Raw genomic sequence first — 23242 nt, 5'->3', positions numbered from 1 at the left:
CAAAAAAGTGGTGGGGCCGCGGGCCTACCAGCCTCTCCGCGGTCCCCTCCACGGTCCCCGAAAATGCAGATCATTGTGTGATGAGAGTAGGTTGAGAAGGCCTGGTAATAAAAAGAAAAAGTTTATTAATTTGACTGGACTCTGGAGCTGTGGATCATTTTCATATTCCTTTCAAAAGAAAACAAACAGCAACAAAAAAAAAAACAGAAAAAAAAAAACAAACGATGACGGTTAAGACCCTTAAATTCCTTTAGGGACTTAGGGATCATTTTTACTTGGTTTCTTACAGCATGAATGACCGATCTACATCTACATCTACATCTACTTTATTACTCTTCAACGCTATTACACATCAAGAAGAGATAAAAGAATAAAAATATAAAAATATAAACATAGCTAATAAAAATAATAAATAAATAAAATATGTAATTAACAATATAGCTATGCTTAAACTTAGAAAAATTTTGTACTGCAAAAAGCTGAATAATTATGTGATCTAGTTCCAGGTGATAAACAGTTCCAGTCCCTTATAGGTCTCGGAAAGAAACTATACTTGTAGTAGTCATGATGTGCAGGTGGTTGAATAAATGAATTCGTCGAGTAATTTCTAGTTTTCCTAATAGACAACTGATAATAAGACGGGATAGGCAAAGTAATACTATTGTTCACAGATTTATGGAAAATTTATAAACGATGGGATTTTCTTCTCTCGCTTAGTAAATCCAAAGATAGGGATTTCTTCAAATTGGACACGCTAGTGTTATAACTATAATCATGTTTAATAAATCTCACTGCGCGACTTTGGATAGCTTCTAGTTTCTCCACTTGATTCTGTCTATAAGGATCCCATACTGCAGACGATCACAAACATTAATTGTTTAGAAAGTTGTTTATGAAGTCGACATTGATTTTTAATGTGTCAAACCAGAGGAAGCTTCAAGGTGCAGAATACTTCGACGCGACGAAGGCTTTTAAGTAAAAATAACTTGATTGGCTGGGTCGCTAACAGCCTGCAGTTTCTTTTGGTCAGCGGATAATGTAATATGGCCGCCGTATTTTGATAAAACTACCGTCTTCTTTACTCTTGTCTTTGCCATGGTTGTTTGTCAATATTTCTTAAAAGGCGACTGCCGATATGGAGACAGATGCCGTTATGAACATACAACAGGCAAGCTTCATTAGTTTCTACTTGTGTCTCTTCATTTAAAAAGTTTGCTATTGCAAATATAATTTTGTATTCCTCGTTTAATCTTCAACAGAAAAGAAGAAATCAGTTTGCCAGCATTTTTTGAGTGGATATTGTCGGTTTGGCGACAGATGCAGGAATGAACATCCTTCTGGAAGAGGTAGTTACCATATTATTTTATAATAGTTTACAATCTAGTTTTCTGCTTTTATGAACTTTGATCTGTACATTTACATGTTGGAGTACTTATTTTTTTCCAGAGTGGCTGTATTAGCGGAGGTACGAGAGAAACTAAAATTTCGAAGTTACACTTGGAGTTGAATTTACTTACTTAAGATAAACAATAATAATCCTTTAGATGAAAATTTTGTGTTAATCTACAGCAAATACTGGATTCGACCAAAAGAATTCAAGATTTGGTGAAAGTGGGCAGTGGGGAAAATATTATCTTTCAAACCAGGTAATGAAGTCAAAAATGTACAGAAAAATCAAGATTTTTGTCAAGTGACTAATATGATGTCCATTGTAAGTTTCTCTGTCAAAGAGTTTGGACTGAAAAGGTCTTCCCCTGGATTTTCTGGTCATTTGGGAAGCTGGGTTCTAGGTTTCTTAATTTTTTTTTATGCAACTTTTGTGAGCAACACAAGCAATTGACAACAGTTCAAATAGGTCAAAATATGGACTTAGTTTGCAATGGTTATCACATACAAAAGGAATTAATTGTTAAAGAAACTGAAGAAAAAAACCAAAACTATGTTCTTCCTTAAAAAAAAGGTGACAGAAATCACGGTACATTTAAAAACTTCGGAGCACTATAGGATGTGAACCAAAACTGAGGGCAATTTGTAGCCTGAAGCTTTTAAAGTAAGTTGTTCATGAGCAAAACAGTGGTAAAATATGTACTAGAACATTATCAGTTGATTTTCTTAATGTCAATACTTGTTACTTTTTTGTTGTCTTTGGGCCACTTAATTTAGAACCGGTTTGAAGTTTTGTCCAGAGAAACCAGAGACAATTTTGCACCTCAACATTCTAAAGGTGTGGAGGGTGACCTGACACCATCTCAAATTCAGTAAGATAAAAGTATTGTTGTCACTGAATGTAATTTAAACTAATTTAGGCTCATAACAAAACAAACCAGCAGTGTGTTACTATTAGTGCTCTTGGGATGGTTGTATCACCTGGGGGAGACATATGGGCACCAGTTGCTGTTCCCCTTCCCTCTCAGTCCTTTAAACAAATTGGAGAATGTGTAGACCTCAATTGGATTGCAGTATGAGGCTACTCACGAAAATGATGCCACCCAAGAAAATGTCACTTAAAGGGTTGTCATGGTTACCTGCTACACCCAGATGCAGTTTTTGACCTGACCACTCTCTTCTTAAGTGGTTACTCCTTGTTGATGACAATTTTTTTAAATTACTAATTGTGGCTTTAACAAACTGAAATTCAACAAATACTCCTTTGTTGAGCTTAAATCCAGATTTGGATTTTTCCTTTTATTAAACAGGAAAACCATACAAACTGATATGGGGATCTGGGAAAAGAGTAAACAGTGGCCATTGTCATGTTACACTTACACAAAGGAGGAACCATGCTTTCCAGGTAAGTTGATGTGAAGTTTTACATTATCCACTCTTATTCTAAGGCTGTATAATTGGCCTTTATTTCATTCTTATTATAGGTGGGATGGTATAGCTTCTGTCCCAGCCCTTCCCACCCCCATCACCAATTGTATCATGTTTTCCAATCCACTTTGCAAGTACTACTCACTGCCAAGTTTATAAAAAAATAACTATGAACACCTGTAAAATGGTTGAATATTTATTGAATCATGACCAATCACACAGAAGATCAGGGCATGTTAGCAAAGCACAACACAACAAATGAATGAGTGTTACTGTATACAGTCAAGACTTCTCCCAGCCATATGTGGTTCACTTGTTACCCTCCAGAAATGTTATCAGCTTTTGCAGTTTTGTTTCTGTTGCTGTAAATATATTCTTTGGAGAGAGGCGTAGGGCCTGCAAATTTCCTATTTAATTTGACAGATGGTGATTTCATCAAGCAATTATCGTTGTAGCAGCTACAAGGTTGTAACCCATTGGAGATTTATGTGATACTTGTGTTGAATCATTAGTCAAGCTACCATTTGTTATGATTATGTTAGGTTTGCTGGACTTCTCTCCCGAAGAAATTCGTCTTGAGGCATACAATGCAAATGCTGAAGGGAAAGCTGATAGCTATGTACGATTATCTGTATCTTGATTTTACTTTTACCCTTTATGCTCTAGCATCAGTATTTATATTCTCCATACTGTTCTCTGCACATTTCCTGTGATGTTGACAAGGAGAATTTGTTTAACAATCAAAAGCTTCATTAGTTGGTGATCATTTCAATTATTCTTGTGACTTTAATGTTTGTCTCGGTTGATGTTGTAAGGAGAAATTAGATGTTAGTGACATCAGTATCCATATTCTCCATACTGTTCTCTATACATTTTTAAGGTGCTAACAAGGAGAAATCAGTTAACGATCAAAAGCATCTTTTGTTGATGATCATTTCATTTATTCTCCTGACCTTAAAGTTTGTCTCAGGGGTGATGTTTTAAGGAGAAATTAGATTAACCGCCTCCCGGTTAGCTCAATGGATAGAGCGCTGGACTGTTGTGCGGGAGGTCGAGGGTTCGAGCCCCGGCCGGACCAACACTCAGGGTCTTAAAATAATTGAGAAGAATTTGCTACCTTTCTATAACATCAAGAAATGGTTAGATATTCTAGTCTTCTCGGATAGGGACGAACAAATGGAGGTCCCGTCTCCTGCAGGGTTGGGGTAGGAGACGTTAATTTCCCACACACGAGATTACTGTGTGATGGATGTCCTCCTCTGGGGTGGGATGGGTGGGATATAGGGCGCACTTAATTTGGAGCCTCGCTCTGTTGTGCGACCCTCACCACACTCTGGTGAAAGTGATTAAATAAATAAATAGATGTTAGTCATTCTTAGGGCTACAAGTAAAGATTCATAACTCAGGACTTTTAAGAGGAGATGTTCCAGAGTTTTCAAGCACACTCTTATTCTTTACCTTTTTGCTTTTTTTTTTTACAGCAGCAAGGACTGAAAACTCTTATTACCGCTAATCAACAAAAGCAACAGCAGTTAGGACGCATGTCAGTCTCACAGATTGTAAGCTCAAAAAAAAAATTAATACTGACAGTATTCTTTTCTTGAATACATAAAGCATGTTTGGGAGTATGACCTGAAATTTAGAAAAAGGGAGGCATAGACAAAATGACTAGTGAAATTGAGGGCACAACAAACCACAACTGCCATGTTTCCAATGATATCCACTTCATACCCCCTCCTTGCCACATTCAGAAACAAGTTGCATCTCTCTTTTTTTCATATTGCTGTTGGACTTTTTAAGTCCTGAGAGCAATTGAAATTGAAACTATTACACATATTTGGCAGTGAACAATTAAATGTATCCATGCAAATAGAGATGAGGAAGTGGTGAGTTGTACTCACCTGCACCAAAGGAGATGATTTGCTGTCAGTGTCACATTATGGGGCCTTTCAGGTTTATAATTACATTGTACCAAATTTTATAGATTGGTGAATGCCTGGAGTTACTTGTCACCATTATCATTTAAATGAGACCAAATTTTGTGAGGACCATTTTGTGAACCACTTAATTGTGTTTTTGGTTCCCTCGATAAAGATAGCTATTATTAAAATATCGTTTTGATGTCTGCGGAGACACCTTGAGCCAATGTTTTTTAGTTGAAGGTCATTAGATATTGTGACGATGTGTTCTTTTGAAACACCCGTTTTTTTGCATTATCAGCAAGAAGAGATAAAGAAGCAGACCAGCCTTAAGGCAACAGAGTCAAGGGAACCAGGATCACCAATGCTGCAGGCACAAACAGTGACAGGTTTTAGTCGACGTAGTTCATTTGGTCAAATGAGTAGTTTTGCAGCTAGTAACCCTGTTTTTCAGTCAACTGGCTTCTCGGCCCCAGCAACTACATTGAACCAACCCAGTAGCTTATTCAGTACAAGTAATTCTACCAACCAATTTAACCTGTATGGACAGAGCAATGTGTCAGGAATGACTGGAAATGTTTTTGGGAATACTTTAAGTGCCAGTAATCAGCAAATTGGAATGACCAGTCGTCCCTTAACTAGCCAATCCACGACCATGTCTGGTACAAACTTTAGCCAATCAGCTGCTTCAAATTCTGGCTTCTTTGGTAAAGAAACTGAATCAAAACCTGGAGTTTTTGGTTCTGTACCTTCCCCGGCAGTGACTGCGGCTTTTCCAAGTGAATCCCAAGCACAGAAAGACATTGGCACAAACCCTTCAAACCATACATCGGGCAGCTCAGTGGTAGGTATATCTTCATCTTTTTTTCTTAGCAGCGAAAAGGAGGGCAGCTCTTACTTTAATTTTAAAAACTGGTATGTAGCTTGACAATTTTTATCCCGTGGAGGGTGGTGATAGGTAAGCCGAGTTGCTGTAGGCACTGTCATTCTTGTGGCATTGAAGATGCTTTCAATGAAATCGTCATTTTACGTTAATTTAAGATTTGATCCGATCGTTGTTTTTAGACCCTAAATCGCTTTATTTCGTCAAATTTGACCAGAGTCTGAAACCAGAAACTCATTTGAAACTCTCGAGTGAACATGAGAAAGTATCAGATCGTATCAGTTTGTGATCTCTTTGGTTATTAGTCATCAACACCCAGGGGGCTTAAACGCGAAAGCCAAGCTTGTGTTCTGCATGTATTTTAACGTTGCTTTGGTGGCAGCATCCTTTGGAAAAGACCAGAGATTTTCTTCCTTGTTGACTGTTGTACGTACTAGACATTACTGGTTGATAGCTATAGATCAATAACTTTCAGTATAATTTGTATAATCATGTCGTGAATCGAAAGTTAATGAATGTAATTGGCGAGTTTTGTAACGAAATGAAATTTCGGGAAAAGAGGACTTAGAGCTGTGAAAACAAAACGTATAACGAGCCTGAACTTGTTTTGATTTTCTTTCTCTCTATAGAGATCTACTCCAAAAGCCATGTCATCAACAGAACAGTCAACAACTTTATCTTTAACTTGTAGTGAAGAAGATATGCAAGCCTTCAGGGCGGACAGTTTTGTTCTTGGAAAGATACCAGAGTGTCCGCCACCATTAGAGTTATGTTAAAAACTTTGATCCTTGAAAAGCTGAGAGACTCTTGGCAGCTAGTCTCGTGTAAACTCTAGCGTGAACTCTTCAGCTCTTCGTTTTCTATTCCTGTCAGTCTTCACCTTCCTAAACCCTCGTTGTTTCTTTTTGGTTTATTAGTGTCTCTTTGGTGTTTGTCCGCTGCGGGATTTATTCCTATATTGGGTAGCACTGACGGGGAAACTAGCTACAGATCGCAATACTGTTTTACTAAAGGCACCAAGGACTCGCGACCTGTCTATTCTCGGTCTTCTTTGATCACTTGGTTCTAAAATATACAATTCTACTTACATTAATTTCACTTCATTTTGACTCTATCTCTGATTAATCTTTTTCTGATTCTTACACTCTGTTTCTCACCGAGTGACTCCCGCTTTACAACTTCTCACTGATTTCTATTTAAACTCTACGGTACATGATGCTTAAACATATTCTCTGTCGGTAGGCACGAGTGTGCATAATAGGCGACAGACTAAACATTTTTGTTGGATCGCTAACCCAAACACTTTTCCAGGAATCTCACAAAATGAACAACAATATACTTGTACTTCCGATCAACTGAATCAATTCATGACAACGTAAGCCAAAACAAGAACTTTCGTGTGGGTCCAAAGCAAGGTCAGTAGACAAATAAGCAATGCACTGATGCGAGGTAGACAAGACTCACTGATTTGAAAACTCATCGTGATAGTTCAACCTAAATAACTTCGGAATTTTATTTCATGTTAATAGTAACTACATGCCTAATATAAACGAATGACTAAATCATACTGAACTAACTTACTAGTTTTTCGTAACAGTTAAAACGGTTTCTTCTTAAAAGCTCTTAAAATATCCGTTCTTTGTGTAGCGCAGATCAGTTGAATCGCAGACACCCACAAATAAGGTCAGGTGGTGGACAGAAAGGCATTCAATCGACAATTACCTTTCTGCTTTCATTAAAATTTTGCTGGACAATCAGATTACAGATCTGCAAAGCAGAATCGTGGTAAATGTACATAGAATAGAAACTAGAATGTACTCAGAGAAATTCCATTGAAATTCTCGAACCGTATCGAAGAGGACAGCATTGTTAGTCATCTCAAAAGGATCACCTATCGGGGCCCTAAAGTGAATTAAGCACCTGATCCCAGCATCAACCTTACATCTCATTTACCAAGCTTTAGTAAAACCACACTTTGATTACTCTGACATTGGGGTAGCTGTGGGAAAACGCTACGAGACAAACTGCAGAAATTGCAGAATAGAGCAGCCCGTGTGTTGACATTCTGTAACTATGATGCTGATGCAATTGAGCTACTCGAGTTTTTAGGGTGGAAAAATCTTGCACGCTAGCAAGAAATCCATAAAGCCACCATGATGTTTAGATGTCTGCACGGGCTAGTTCCAAGGTATCTATATTCAAAGTTTACATGGCGTGACTCTGCTTATGACCTCAGGGACTCTGAAAATAAGCTTAATGTTCCACTACCGCGCACTAATTATTACTGAAAAAGCTTTAGCTACAATGGTGCCACATTATGGAACAGTTTACCACGCGATATAGGGAACACAGAGTCTCTGGGGTTATTTAAACGTAAGATCAATGACATTCTTTAAGTCTAACGCACGGCACTCACGGAAAACAGCTTTGGTGTTATAGTATGTAGTTTTAATTTTAAATATCTTAGCGTATGTGATATGTATTTTTATAGGCTGATGAATTGATCGTGTTTAAATAAAGATTACATTACATTACACATTACATTACCTTTCACAGAAAGATAGTGTATTAAAAGAAAAAGAATCAGAAAAATATTGATTTTTTAGTTTTGATATTGCTGTGGCTGCACGACTGAGTGAGTTTTAAATTCATAAACGTTTTTGACAACATATTAAAATGACTAAGAATCAAGCATGCGAACGATAAATGTCTTCTGCTGGAATAAACCCGGGATCCTCTTCCTCGTAACTTAAATCTCGAGTTAATTGTGTCAACTGTTTAGTCTATATTTGCAGGTAGCGATCGTCAACTCTCGTTATGAGCTATCATAAAACCATCTACTATTCCAAGGGAGCTGCAGGGCAAACTATCTAAATATTTTAACTGGATGTGGCAATTACAACCATCTCATTCACTTGTGATTTTCATAAACTTGAAAGTTAAGTGACTTTGCGAGAACTACGGCCGGATCGATTGGTTTTCTTTTCTAGTTTGTATAGGATTGCTTTTCTGTATTGATATCCAGTTTACGACTGAGAATGAAACGGACACAAAAGAATAGCAGAAACTTTCAGTTACCATGTTAAGTATATCCTTGTGAACTAGGTGTATATCATGTTTACTCGGAATTTCTTGTCGTACATGTATCTAGTACAGTACTTATTTATTATAAATCAACTTGAATCGCGGACTGATGGAAGACCTCTCCCCTTACAACTGATATATCTACGAAAGTTTTGTAAACTCAGAAATGCATTTACACGAGTTTGCCAGCATTATGACTGTATTGCGCACGCGCCAGTCCAGGAATTTTGGCATTGCGATTACTTTGTTCATGCTTGACACCTTTTTCTGACTTTCTTAAAAAACTTAAGTAGACCAATAACCACCAAACCTACACGGTTCTCTCATGCTCGTTGGGGGGTAATTTGACGTTTTGCACTTAAACGTAATAGGGCAAACAAAGTCTTCATACACACCCACGTCATTTTCGCCGCAAAATTACCCTACAGCTCAATGCTTGTGTTTAGCGAACAAAGAATAATACCGGAACCTTTGACTCAAGTCAAAGAAGTCGAATTTTAACAAGGAACGCTCCGTTCACAGAAACCCTCTTTTGGATGCAAGTTTCCGTCTTTTCCCTGCTCTTTTAAAACACATCCAACGTGACCATATAAATTTTAAAATTTAGAATTAATAGTAGTCAGTGAGGCACACCTTGGTGGGTCTGAATAGCAAGCACTGAAGCGAAACCTTGAATATTTCCACATTGTTTTGATTGGTACTTGTCAACTGAATCGTATCCAAGACTACTTTAAACGCGAATCCTGTGGTTTCCCTGCTCAGCGTTGAGCGCTAAAGCAATTTCCTTTGTATTTTACTCATCTGTTCAATACCCACGATGACGCGGTTTCTGCTAACTTGAAGAAAAAAGGAACAACCCTTCGCACTCATTTTTATCATTGTTCAACAACACTTGAGATATAACGACAACTTAACGTGACTGGAAAGACTAATCCATATTTAAAAAAATATCCGTGGACAAGCAACGCCGGAGAAAAAAAATTCCTTTTAGTTTGAGTATCCACCGAGTAAACTTGGCAGTATTAAACTTTAAAACATTTCTGAAAGAGTAAGTTTAACAAAACTGCATCACATTTGATGATCTTATGGCTACATTTTTATTGATACTCATCGTGCCAACAGTGACCGACAGAACGATTCTTCTAAGGACGTTCTGGTTCAACTATTTTCTTTAAAGTAATCTAAGTGCCGATATCCTTGGCTTTAGCTTAATCGGCTACGAGCTTTTTTTTCACAATTTACTTAAAAATGGGGCAACATTTTTGGTGGGATATGGGGTTCACTCTAGTGCCTCTTCAAGTTTTAATTGCTAACGGCCTCCTAAGTCCTAACCACTGTGCTCTCGTGGGTGAAGAAAGTCATTGTCTGAGTGAAGTGTTTTTCCGAAGAATGTAACATCATGATCTGGCCAGGGCCTGAGCCTCTTGATCGGTTGCAACCAGATCATAGTACTTCTCACAGTATAGCAATAAAGTAGAACCTTTTTACTTCCTCCAAACTCATAACTAACTTTCCTTTAGTTTGCCGTGATAAAAGAGTTCCTATACTGCCAACATTCCTTCCTTGGAGCTAAAAAGCATAAATCTATTCCATAAACCATTGCTGTTGAAAGCGTGTCCTCTTTTAATAGAAATTATAGAACCTACGAAGTAATGCTGTAAGTTTTTTTTCCAGTACAACTTAAACATGTCGAGTAGCGGCAGAGAAAGATTTCAAGTGACGAAAGTTTTATGGGATCTTTCGTGGTGAGATCATCTTGAGCTGGTGTGATATCTTTGTAAAGGTATCCCAGGATTTATCATTTCGTCACGGGATTATAATTGCTAGTTAGGTTGGAGAACTTGGCGGAAAACTATTAAAACATGTTCTGCAAGTAAGTGTCTAATGCTCACCCTTTGAATATCGCCCTCTCTCTGGATTCATGGCAAGCCATTATTATAAAGATAAGTAAACTCTCGATCAGCTAATAGTAAAAACGTTTCCCTTAAGAAGAAATCAAAACTGTTTCTGATATGAATGCTCTCATACAACTGGCTACGTAATGATGTGCATCAAATGATATGTGGTTATTGATTAAGTTGGAGTGCTGAACGGGAAAATAGTTGGCTCGAGGTCTTTACCCACGAACCGAGCGCAGCGAGTATTTCAATTTAGTTCATAGGCACATGCCTTGAAAGGCAGGGATAGGATTAAATTATATGCGTATAAACAAAATCCACATTTAAAAAGGGAAACTAAAGTATATCGAAATTGCTCTTCTTTAAAAGAGATCAGCAAGGCCTACATAACCATGTTTTAGGTTGGCGACCGGAAGATTTAGGAAAGCGGATGAAACTCACGCACGCTGAAGTAATTCTTTTTTTCTATAGCGCACCGCTCTGAAAGAAAACTCAAGAGGTTTGTTTTAATGAATTTAACTTGAGGTACTTTGGGGCGTGGGAAAACTTTTCAAGAATTTGAGGCAGGGCTGTTCACATCTCCAATGTGAATAAGTGCGTCGATTCCATGTCACTCCGGCCCTTGAAAGACAATCAATTATTCGCTCACTAATCAACTATACTAAAGATCAACCGTTGGGTTTTGTTACTATTTTTATTTACTGAAAGGAAAATGAAATCATAGTTGATTAGTGGTTTGAAGAAATACTTGTTCAGTTGGAAAAAATGTACTACGAATTTAGCCGGTTTAGCGTGGTGAACAAGCTCTAAAGAAGCAGCAAGAGACAAAGAGGAAAAACGGGTGGAAAAGTTTAGCGCAGATTTTAAACGACAAGCTTGAAGATTCAAACTACTTTTTCATAGTTTTTTGAGTCACCACTTTTTTTAGTAACACAAAGTTTCCCTCTACAAGTGCAATCTTAAAACGTCCAACACATTTGACATAAGCGTCATCATTCCTCAAACTTTTGCAATCTATGAATTCAGGATGTCAGCTTATTGTCTGTAGCGGTTCAAACGGACTGTGCAAATAACTGCCATGTCAGTATATATCTTACATACTTCGTTTATACGCAGTTGTTGTTCTTAATTTGAAAAATCTACATCACATTATGATTTTTTGATGATATTTTTATTAATACTCTACGCGCTAACATGGACGAAACAATTACACTAAGGGCTTTACAGTTGACTTATTTTTTTAAGTACTCTTCGTGCCAACATATAGTGGGCGTTTAACCCTCTTATCACAATGGTTATTATCAGTAAAGGAAGCGGTCCGCTTTTTATCTAATGCGTCCGCCCGCATTACTCTTTTGAATGGCTCAAACGTTAAGTTCTAGAATCATGCCATTTGTTGAACATTACTCTGCCCTACTTTATCAATCAAGGGGCAATGACATTGCTTGAAAAGTGACTGTGAGCCGAATAGTGCTTGCTTAGCCTTTCTTGTTCCACAGTATGCTTGTAGATCGTAGTCTCTAGCTCGACTAATGAACCCAGCATCTTTATGTTTTTCCAGTCGATTATTCCCATTATCAAAACATTGCAGTTTTTGACAAATTTTCTCGAGTTGTGTTTCCTCCCTGTCTGCCTCTCTAAATGTTCGTGGGAGACATGATTTTACTCTCAATTATTGTGATGAATAACTTCATAGCTAACGGAAGGAAGTCGTATGATTTGCAAAGACAGGAAGTAGAAGCTTCAATTAGAAAAATAAAATGGAATGACTTGGCGCAAATGAGCGAACTTTGATTATTATTGCTAGGTGCGATCCCTCACTATGATTCTCTAATTACCTGAAGTAAAGTTAACATGTGACGTGCTGGTATGGCAGCAAAACGGATGAACTGTCAGCGATCATGATCATTAAAATAGAAAAGAAGCGCTATCTATCGCCGGCTGAAAGCACGATCGATTTAAGTGATTTCAGTGAAGGAGAATGTGTATATTTGATAATTTTTGGCCATTCAATTGGAACCAGCTTACGGCGCCGACATCAAAACAACGAAGTTAGGTTTCGTGGGAGAAGTGTTTACCGTACAGTCATGTGCAAAAACTAATGACTACCAATCATGAATAAGCGTCTAAACAACTAGATCGTCATAAGAACAGCAGATTACTCTAATCAAGTGAAAGTGAAAATATCCGCACATATTCTAATGTTTCTACAAGAAAAAGGTCACCAAGTTAATTTAAGCCGTGGCCGGCAAGAAGAATTCTCGATCAATTTTAATAAAGCGGTGCTCGCTACAGACGTGTTGAGGTAAAAGTTAAGGAAAAATCCCCTAAAAATTATCCAGAAACAGATACAAGACTATGCTCGCTTTCTTGATTTTGACTACTTTCCAGCCTTAATTATCACATATTCGCTTACCATTCCGTTTCGTTTCTTTAAAAAGGCAATAAGTTATTACTTGTGCATTTGTGTTCCGCTCTTACTTTCACGACAACTGATTTCCTTTTAACAGCAAGCCTGTTAACAGTTTTTTGTATTACAGTGGTAGATATTCTAAATACAAAGTGGCAAATGCGAGTGATACCTGTTTTACCAAGGAAGCGCTGACTCAAGAATCTAATAAAATGAAGTTTGAATTTTGAAGTCTGTCGCTTTCAATCAGCCTGTGCTAAAATTTTCCAACTATCTTCTTTTTTTCCTCCTTGCATTTCTGATGATGCTTGTTTACCTTGTTAAACTTTTGTCAATTAATAAATTCAAGACGGCAATCAAGACTTATCTTTTTAGACTAACCTTTTTATAGTGTTAGATGTTAAATTTACATTTACATTTGTATTTTTATATATTTTTATTTAGATCATATTGGTATTAAGATCAAATTGTAATGCGCAATTGAAAATTTATATTGATAATTGCGCAATAGAAATTAATAAAATTATTATCATAAAATTAAATAGTATCAGTTTTAAAGTTACCAAAGTTTCCTTCAACTGAAAGAAAACTCTTGCTTAGTTCTCTTTCCTTTCTCGTTAATATCCTAAACGAAATTATTTTAATTTATTTGACTTAGTTGAAACCCTCTTGAGTCATTTTTAACCTGTTGATTTAGACCGAACTTACGCACAGGAAATTAAAGCTCTTTCGAAAACTGTTGTGTTGTTCCTTTGCACAAAAAATTGTTTTACACCTGGGCATCTCTTTTGTCATTCTCACACAGCATTGATATTAAAAATCGCAAAGCACACGTGTAAATTTTTACTCAACATTCACACAATTGGAAATCCTGAATCAAACAGGCAGAGTTGTGGTTTTTTTTTTTCTCATTTGGCCGAGCTATTTAATTGAACAGGTCCTGTACTTTATATCATGCGAATTTTTAAGTTAAAAAAAACTCATTCCCTCCGATTCCAAAACGAGGCTTTTAAAGCTCTTCACTGAATTAGCGAGACTTATTTTTCTTTTGTTTGGGTAGATATTTTCAGGTTTCATGACCACTTTAGCCCCACCAAAGTGAGTTTCTGAGTACAAATCCCAATCAGTTCCGCTGTGTTCATTCACAACTGCAGACAAGATAAGTAAAATTCTTGTTCAGCTGATACTAAAAACGTTTCTCCATAAGAAAAAAAATCAAGGCTGTCTCTGATGTAAATGATCTCATGCATCTGACTACGTAATGATGAGAATAAAATGATATTTTCTTATTGATTAAGTTGGAGTGCTGAACGGGAAAATAGTCGGTATTGCTGCGAGGACAGCTTTTGCAGCAATGGGGAAAATTGCTGCACTAATGAAGAGGCGTGTTGTGGGAAGGACACATGCTCACGGTACGCAAAAGGCTTCTTATTGTGAATATGGTGAGTCCAAAGATTGCTGTGACGAGAACCTTCAGGCGTGCTGTGATGGCTATGGATGTGTTGCTCTTTGCGAGTCTCAGTTCGACGCTACTGTCAGTTCGATGTCAGTTGGCTGGTCTCGCACTTTCCTCTGATAGCGTCGAGACCGGTAGTCTTTGCAGATTCGGGAAAGAATTTTAGCGAATATTGCGACCTGACGAAATTCCTAATGTCGGACTTATGGCGAAAAATCCCCTAGCCACTAAGAAAGTTGTATCACACGTTAACTGTGGGAGTCGGAAAGGGTACGCTCCGCAGTATATATCAAAAACAACGTCGTACGAAGTTACAAAGCATTACAAGGCAATGGGAGAGAAAAAAAGGTTTGACCGGAATACGAATCGCCAAAATTGACCTTGACGCTTTACCGAAGCATTGAAAATTGGAGATAGTGGACTTGACAACCGAGGAAAACCGAGACAAATACTTAGGAAATGCTGTGTGTAAGAATTTTGCCAAGGCTTCTTGTGAGGTGCTTGTATGCGATGTGCCAATCCCATGCCACGTCGTTGATTCCCCTGAGGATAAAATCTCTTTGAAAAACTCTGGAGAACTGTGAGAACTTTTAAGCACTATTTTAAAAAAGTGAGACAAGGTTTGACTGAATCCTAAATCACCAACCAATGATACTGACCTTGATTCTCCGAACAATTATATTTTGTTTTACTTTTTGTTTCAAGACTTACTGTTGCACGAACATAGGACACAATTACAGTCGTTCGGTAATCCCACCTCTGGAATACATAACGAGGTACAAAAATAGATGAACAGTGGCAGAAACAGCTTGAAATCCGAATATAATGTATCTAACCAACGGTTTGACGAACGCCAGTAACAAATTATAGCCTGGAGCAACATTTTACACATGATTTATCAAAGCCAGAAATATTTCTCTGTTGATTATATTGATATTGTCAATTGACATAATTTGTATAAGAATTTGTACGATGAGTTGCGATACAAGTGTAGCTTTTACAATGACCTCACGCTCACCTAGCTCTCGCATCCTTAAAGTTTTTCGCTTTCCTTTAGGTCTATTTATACCCGAAATGTAGTGTGTTTTCAAACAAATAATGATTATCTGTTCGATTCCAACTTGATTTTGCCTAGCTGACTTACATGGTTACAAAACTTCGCTTCTCTTTATAATACTGAATTGTGAACTAATTTTTTTTAGCAAGTCGCTGATAAGACAACAACAGTACCATTCTTTCACAGTAAATTCCTTCGCTTACAAGGTTGGCCTTTTTTCCTCTTCTAAACTCGTCCAAAATAGTTTCTGGACAGATTGTAAGATCCAGAATTAAGAATGATCTACAGTTATACATACAATTGTTACAGGTGTGCTTGAAAAGAAAAAAGAATAAGATGGCAAATACAAATATTTAGTTTGTGGCTTTATTTTTACAGACACTCACAAGGGAACTAATAACAACGTCAATACAGCTGTATTGCGTAAGAGTAACTTAACACTGAGATTAACATATTAAAGTTTTTGCACCAGGGCATCTATTCTGTCTTTCCTACACAACATTGATTATATAAAATGGCAAAGTCATATATAAATTTCCGCCCATTATTCAAAAAACTAGAAATTCTGGATCAGTTATACAAGCAGAGTTGTTCTTTCTCTTCATTTGGCCCAGATATTTGAATGAACGGTTCCTGTATTTTCATATCATGCGAATTTTGCAGCGGAGGGCTGTTGACGAAATACCATTGGCCCCTAAACATCATAAGCTTTTCAAAAGCTCTTCACTGAATCCTCCTTCGTTTGGGTAAGTATTTCCAGGTTTCACGACGAATTTAGCCCCACCATAGGGAGTTTGTGACTACAACTCCCAATCAGTTCCGCTGTGTTCATTCACAATTGCTAACAAGGCTCCTTCTGGAAAGTGAGCGGTTAAGTCATCACAGCTTTTAAAGAAAACCTATTAAAAAGAATTGTGACTGGCGGTTATTGTGCTCGTTTTTAAGTGCTTAGAAAAAACTTTCAGCTATTTAGCCAAAATGTGTTCACAAACAAGTCCCGTTCGTTTATATTATGTGATTGCTGCGTTTTCCGTTTGTTTGTTGGTTTTTTTTCTTTTATCGACTACGAGCCTGGTACAGTACTTATTGCTTGATTATAAATGAACTTAATTTTGGTTACAATGAATATATGAAGTTCATATATTTTGAACTGCGGTTATAGATACGTATGATGCACGATCCTTGCAGTAGAGAGCGCTATTTATGCAATAGCGAAAATCAGACCTGAAAAAAATCAGGCCTGTACGGGATTCGAACCACTAACCTCTGCGATACTAGTGCAGCGCTCTACCAATTGAGCTAACGAGCCAACTGGGAGCAAGCCGTTAAGTTGATTCGTAATAAACCCGTGATGATAAATCAGATACGATGAATATATGAAGTTCATATATTTTGAACTGCGGTTATCGATACGTATGATGCACGATCCTCGCAGTAGAGATCAGGTCTGATTTTCGCTATTGCATAAATAGCGCTCTCTACTGCGAGGATCGTGCATCATACGTATCTATAACCGCAGTTCAAAATATATGAACTTCATATATTCATCGTATCTGATTTATCATCACGGGTTTATTACGAATCAACTTAACGGCCTGCTCCCAGTTGGCTTGTTAGCTCAATTGGTAGAGCGCTGCACTAGTATCGCAGAGGTTAGTGGTTCGAATCCCGTACAGGCCTGATTTTCGCTATTGCATAAATAGCGCTCTCTACTGCGAGGATCGTGCATCATACGCAACTTAATTTTAGCATTGCGTTTACTTTGTTCGTGGTTGACAATGCCCTACCTCTTTTTGACTTTCTTAAGGAACCTAAGCAGATCAATAACCACCAAACCCAAACGGTTTTCTCGTGTTTGTTGGGGGGTAATTTGACGTTTTGAACTTAAACTCAATAAGCCGGCAAACAAAGTCTTCATAAACACCCGCGTCATTCTCGCCGCAAAATTACCCTGCAGCTGAATGCTTGTGTTTAGCAAACAAAGAAAAAAAACCGCAGCCTTCGATTCAAGTTAAAAGAAGTCGAATATTAACAAGTAGTCAAACAAACAGCAACGCTTCGTTTCACGGAAACCTTTTGGATGCAAGTTTCGGTCTTTTCCTTGCTCTTTTAAAACACATCCAACATAACCTCCATATAGATTGTAAGAGTTAGAATTAAGAACCAACAACACGAGGCATTATCTTTGAATCCAACTTCTTGGCAAACTTTCTACCCCCGTTCGATTAAATTTGTCGTAGCGAACCTATTTTGCACTTCATGAAAAGTATGTAAGCATAGAACTGTGTGGCTGTCTACATTTAAAAGATTTCTTATCATATCCTTTTCGTGAAAAAAAAAAAAAATGCTGCGAAAACAACACTTTTTCTTAATACGAGTAGTCAATGAGGCTCACCCTTATCGGTGGATCTGAATAGAAAGCACTGAAGCGAAACCTTAAATATTTCCACTTTTGTTTTATTTGTACTCGCCACCTGAATCGTGTCCAAGACTTCTTTAAACGTGATTCCTGTGATCTCCCTGCCCAGCGCTGCGCGCTAAGCAATTTCCTTTTCAGTTTGTAAATTTATTCAATACCCACAATGACGTGGTTTCTGCTATCCACCAACTTGAAACACCAGGTACAACACTTCACACTCATTTTTAGCATTGTTCACCAACTCTTGCGAAATAACGACAACTTAACGTGACTGGAAAGACCTTCCATATTTCAAAAACTATACATGAACAAGCGACGCCGGAGAATGAAAATTGCTTGTAGTTTCAATGTCCACCGGGTAAACTTGGCAGTATCTAGAAATGCTTAGTAAATGTTTAGAAACCGATAAAGCGTCAAATTTGAATGCAAAGAGCGCTACATTAGAGAAGAATCAGGGCCTTAGCCAGACTTCAGAAAAAGACGACGCAAGTTTCGGGTCTGGCATGCCTCCCCCAGAAAATTTTGAATCTAGAGGCTCAGAAATGCTCTTTCAAGCATTTTCCGTGGCACTTTTCTTTAGAAAAGTCAATCTTGGGCAAGTGTGGAAGTTCAGTTTTTATCGCCGAGCGATACTGGTGCAAAAAAAAGAAAAAGAAAAAGGCCAAAATCAAGACGAGGCAATTGCCTCGTCTTGCCTCATTCTAGCTCATGCCTCTTGCCTCATGCTAGCCCAGAGAATGGGCCAAAATTGGCCCACTAGGCTTCTTAAAACTCACTTTTCTGAGTTTTAGTAGTGTTTGCTTCTAAATCAACGCACATCTTTTTGAAGATAAAGATGTATCTACAATTTGCACCTAAAATGGACGACTTACAGAGTAAAAGTATAATGATTTTGTACTTGAAAATACTCAGAATTTGGGCATTTTTAGTATGAATGTCATTTTCAAGAGCAATTAATTTACCGAAAACCCTCACTACCCTCGAAAAATCAACGCATGGCAAATGGCATATCGATTATTACACTAACATAATCCGTTTTAACTTTGAATATTGGCCGACGGGAATTTTTATCCATTTCAATTTGAAAATCTTATGCCGGAGAATGAAAATTGCATGTAATTTAATTATCTACCGGGTAAAATTGGCAACATTTAGCATTGTTTAACGCATTTCTGAAAGAGTAGATTTAACAAAACTACATCACACTAGGATAATATTATGGCTACATTTTTATTGATACTCTACGTGCCAACAGTGACCGACAGAACAATTCTTTTAATTTAAGGACGATATAACTTAGCTATTTTTTTAAAGTTATTTAAGTGCCGATATCCTTGGCTTAGCTTAATACTCTTATCATAATTGTCATTGTACAGAGAAGGAAACGGTACGCTTTTTTATCGAAAGTGTCATTACTCTCTCTTTTGATTGCTCTAACAATGAGTTCTGGAATCATGCCACTGGTTGAATAAACGGCTACCCACTGTCAGGCTGCACCCTTGATTGACGAATTGAGGAAATTATACAAAGAGGAAAAGTACTTAGCATCCATCTTGACATCGTTTCAAAAGCTCTTGAGAAAGAGCGATACCTTCACGTGACTGAAAGACCATCCATATTTTAAAGGACGCGTTGTATCCAAGCGATGCCGGAAAATTTGAATTTTTGGTGTCTGCTAGGTAAAATTGCATCGTTTATCGATGCTTAGAGCATTTCTTGAAGGGTGAATTTCACAAAACTACATCACATTAGGATCTCGTGACTCTGACATTTTTATTAATACCTTACGTGCCGACATGGATAGAACAATTCCACTAAGGACTTTACAGCTGACTTACTTTTAAGTATTCTTCGTACCAATCTAATGAGCTTTTAACACTCAAAGCAAAGGAAGTGGTACGCTTTTTAATTAACCAACGCGTCATTACTATTTTGAATTGCTCAAACAATGCGTTCTGGAATCATGCCATTTGTTGAACATCGGCATCCCAATGTCATGTTGCACACTTGATTGATGTTAGAACAGCATATAAAGAATTCTTGAACATCTGAACGCTCATCAGTCGAAGCCTCGACAAATTAAAAGAGAAGTTGCTTTAACCCGTAAAGATCAAGTTGACAAGATAAGGTAGGCTTTTAGATATTTTCTTGCAAGCGCACCATTTGTGTTTTGAAAATGCAAAGCTGACCAGAGAGATAAAACTGAAAGAAAGAATACATATATTCAACCACCAACAGGACTCCCTGCCGCATCAATCTTCTTGACAATATTTGCTTTAAAAGGCTTTTGACATTATGATTTTCAGAATTGTGGAAGATGGGAGACTCGACAGCAGTACTATTGTATAAAGAGGAGAACTATGAGCCCAAACCTCCCACGGTAAATACATATATGATTTAATAATCCTTCGATGTAAGACATATAAATGAATTTCAAGCTTTTCCTGGAGATATTTGATTGAAACAACTTGTGCTGTGAAACAAACTGACGGCGGACCGGATGTAGCTGATTTCGGATTTTTTTTCCAGCTCCTGAGCAAGATCGAAAGTCATGTTTAAAACAGTCACATGAGAAGAACTCTCTTGTGCAGTCATTCACAAATTGTGCGTTGGATTCCCACGAAAACTCATGAAGGCTCAAGGTCTGACCTAACGTATTCAATTTGTTTTCTGAACATAGAAAGTGACAAAGGACGAAGCAGACGTAAAGGCAATTGGCCTACCTCTTGGAGCAAGGTCTCTTCAAGTTGGATCAGATGCAGGCGACTGGTACGTTTACCCTAAGATTAACTTCCAAGGCCAACCTGGACGAGTGGATCAGGGTAAGGACTACCCTAACCCCAAAGAAATGGGTCTTCATCATCACCCTGTCATGAGCTTGAAGCGGGTTGGATCGTGATGGGGATACACATCCAAGGTTCCGTGGATGAATTCTGTCAAACGAGTTTTGAAAGCAACCAACTAAGTCAAAGAAACTAAAGTAAAAGTAAATCAAAGGTTGAATTGTTTTGTAATTGCAATTTCAAACAGCTTTCCACGGATTAAAACATGTTATTCCCTCAATTGAGAGGGTAAAAACTGTTGTGCTTTTTTATATTCATTTTTCTCTCAGATGTTTTAATCTGCAGCGATCGTCAAGAAAACAGACCCCACACTCTACTGTAGAACCACCCTTTTTCCATATTTATTCCATTTATTCTTGGTCATTTTCTTTTCACTTTGATTTGCGCGTCAGTTTCCCCTAGGCTTACGCTAACCAGTGTGGTCAATTGCCGATGTCTTACTTAACTTTCAGTTATTCGATGCGGCTGGCCTCGGAAATCGGTTTTTACTTTTGATAGGTATGCGTGTTGATGTTAAACAGAGTGACAGTTCGGATAGTTGTGGGAGTTTTTCTATCTTTTCGTTGAATTTATTTTCAAGTTTTAGAGAGTTAAAGGCATTTTGCGAGTATGCGCAGGTTAGATTATCCAAAAGCCAGAACCCGATGATAATTTGAGGACATAAAGGATCATGGGAACGATAGACCGAGTAGATTCATCGTTTCTTTAAATTTGACAACAAATGAACAGAAAACCAAGATGTTAAGTGACAGTTATATTTCGGTATAAACTATACCATCATCAGACTGAAAACTCATACAAAATTAGGAGCTTAACCCTTTGCATACTAAGTGAACACATATGTCGAGATAATACCGTTACTACTTTTGATACTTGTTTCTTGTCCAACTTAAGACACAGCATTATGTAAGTGTGTAAATTGTACCGGCTCGTTGATGTGACATCTATTGCAGCCTAAAACGCCCAATGATTCCTGATTTTCATTGCAGTGAACTGTTCGTATGGCAAAAAATCCCAAAGTCCAGCATTTTGCTCCGAGAGCAACACCAAAAACATGTCGATCTTTTAAGATGAAAACTTGATAAAAAAATCAAAAGTTTGCGTTCAAATCACACCTCAGGGCCAGATCTTGGAGTTTGGCAAGAAAATTCCTTCTCACTTTATCTGCCAGCCTTTGTTTCTTCATTTGATGAAAGCCAGTGTCGTGAACACAACCGTTGCCTTGTTCATGCCCGAAAAGAACTCTGGGTAATTCCGCCATAACTCGAAAAGGCAACTGCTATCATTTCCATTTCAAAGAATTATTAGAATCTTGTCGGGCCATCCAGTCCTACCAGCAAAATATCGCATCGATTGAAAATTTACCGGTCAAAACTTGGCCACATAGCCTTGGTAGGTCCTGGAAGCCATCCACAGATGGGCCCGAGAGACAACTTCACTTGTGAACTCGCCAAGCTGGCAGTAAAGCATCGTTGGCGGTCCAGTCTACATGAAACCATCTCTCACCTCTGTTTTCCTTCAGAGACTTGCCTCTACCCACATTCCAGCTTAATGATGCCGTCGGGAGGGCTTCTGTAGAGGGAATATGGCTCGAAAGACACTTATAAACGGCCAGAATAGCGAGAAAGCGAATCGATTTGAACGCATCCAAACACGAACTGTTGATCTCGGTCATGTGACTCCCAAGGTCTGAGCCCATAGTATCTCAAAACCGCAAATATTGTAACGGATGCTCCATATAAGGACCAACGAAGTGAGGTTAAACACGAAGGCGCGCTATATGAGGAAGTCTTCCCTGGAAAGACCTTGGCTCTTTTGTCACTCACCGTTGACGTGTGCGGATCAAATTTAAATGCTGGTAGACGAACAAAAGGAGCTAATGAGATATGTATTGTTTACTTCCACCAGCATGGGGGCATGAGGTAACGTGCGAACCACCTAGTTCGATCTCAAATTTACCGCCACAAATATAGACAGTTTCCATTTGAGAAAGGAAATACAAATTTCAAAAATTCTTGTATTGTCAGTAATGAAGACATGAAACAATTTTGATGAATTCGCCCGCTGTTCACTGCTTTGGAGTAGCTGTAGCTAAAGCTGACTTGACTCTAAGAGTTCTACATCACACGACGGTTGACTGACAAATGGTCCAGTGGGACATAAGGCTCCCTTTATTTCGCGCCTCCGTGTTTAAGTTTGTATCGCCAAATTACAATTGAATAAATATGGTCTATTTCGTATTCAAAGGGTTAAAGTTTGAATTTTGAAGTCTGTCGCTTTCAATCTGTGCTAAAAGTTTCCATCTATCTTCTTTTTTTCCTCGTTGCATTTCTGATGCGATGCTTGTTTACCTTGTTAAACTATTGTCTTTAAAATAGTATCAGTTTTAAAGTGACCAAATCTTCCTTCAACTGAAAGACAGCTCTTGCTTAGTTCTCTTTCCTTTCTCGTTAATATCC

The 23242-nt window shown here is 37.9% G+C and overlaps 1 protein-coding gene, 1 long non-coding RNA gene and 2 pseudogenes across 3 annotated transcripts; 3 read left to right on the top strand and 1 right to left on the bottom strand.

Annotated features, from left to right (window-relative positions):
- LOC148740617 (uncharacterized) overlaps positions 1 to 23242 on the bottom strand; it is a 1045961-nt pseudogene that overhangs the window by 916861 nt on the left and 105858 nt on the right.
- LOC111346101 (nucleoporin NUP42) lies at positions 1016 to 8150 on the top strand. 2 transcript variants are annotated; one of them, XM_088750329.1, is made up of 9 exons: positions 1016 to 1168; positions 1260 to 1346; positions 1570 to 1646; positions 2164 to 2258; positions 2697 to 2791; positions 3357 to 3433; positions 4296 to 4373; positions 5035 to 5577; positions 6246 to 8150. In XM_088750329.1, the coding sequence occupies exons 1-9, from the start codon at positions 1096 to 1098 to the stop codon at positions 6390 to 6392; spliced, it is 1272 nt and encodes a 423-aa protein (XP_088606455.1). In that variant the 5' UTR covers positions 1016 to 1095; the 3' UTR covers positions 6393 to 8150. The 2 variants fall into 2 exon arrangements, with proteins under 2 accessions (XP_088606455.1, XP_088606456.1); XM_088750330.1 differs by lacking the exon at positions 2164 to 2258 and having other exon boundaries at positions 1031 to 1168.
- On the top strand, positions 14084 to 15067 carry LOC148740625 (uncharacterized; annotated as a pseudogene).
- Positions 19885 to 21006, top strand: LOC111319022 (uncharacterized). The gene is made up of 3 exons (XR_002693699.2): positions 19885 to 20068; positions 20247 to 20320; positions 20621 to 21006. It is a non-coding gene; the product is annotated as an uncharacterized LOC111319022 (long non-coding RNA).

This window comes from Stylophora pistillata, chromosome 2 (genome assembly GCF_964205215.1).
Source record: "Stylophora pistillata chromosome 2, jaStyPist1.2, whole genome shotgun sequence".
NCBI classification, from domain to species: domain Eukaryota; kingdom Metazoa; phylum Cnidaria; class Anthozoa; order Scleractinia; family Pocilloporidae; genus Stylophora; species Stylophora pistillata.
This window is presented reverse-complemented; position numbering and strand designations above follow the sequence as displayed.

What these genes read in the sequence shown, in the direction of transcription:
- LOC111346101 (XM_088750329.1), top strand. Translation starts at nt 1,096, where the DNA reads ATGGTTGTTTGTCAATATTTCTTAAAAGGCGACTGCCGATATGGAGAC. An exon ending in AATATTATCTTTCAAACCAG is followed by an intron (nt 1,647 to 2,163) that starts GTAATGAAGTCA and finishes CACTTAATTTAG; the next exon opens with AACCGGTTTGAAGTTTTGTC. An exon ending in AAGGGAAAGCTGATAGCTAT is followed by an intron (nt 3,434 to 4,295) that starts GTACGATTATCT and finishes TTTTTTTTACAG; the next exon opens with CAGCAAGGACTGAAAACTCT.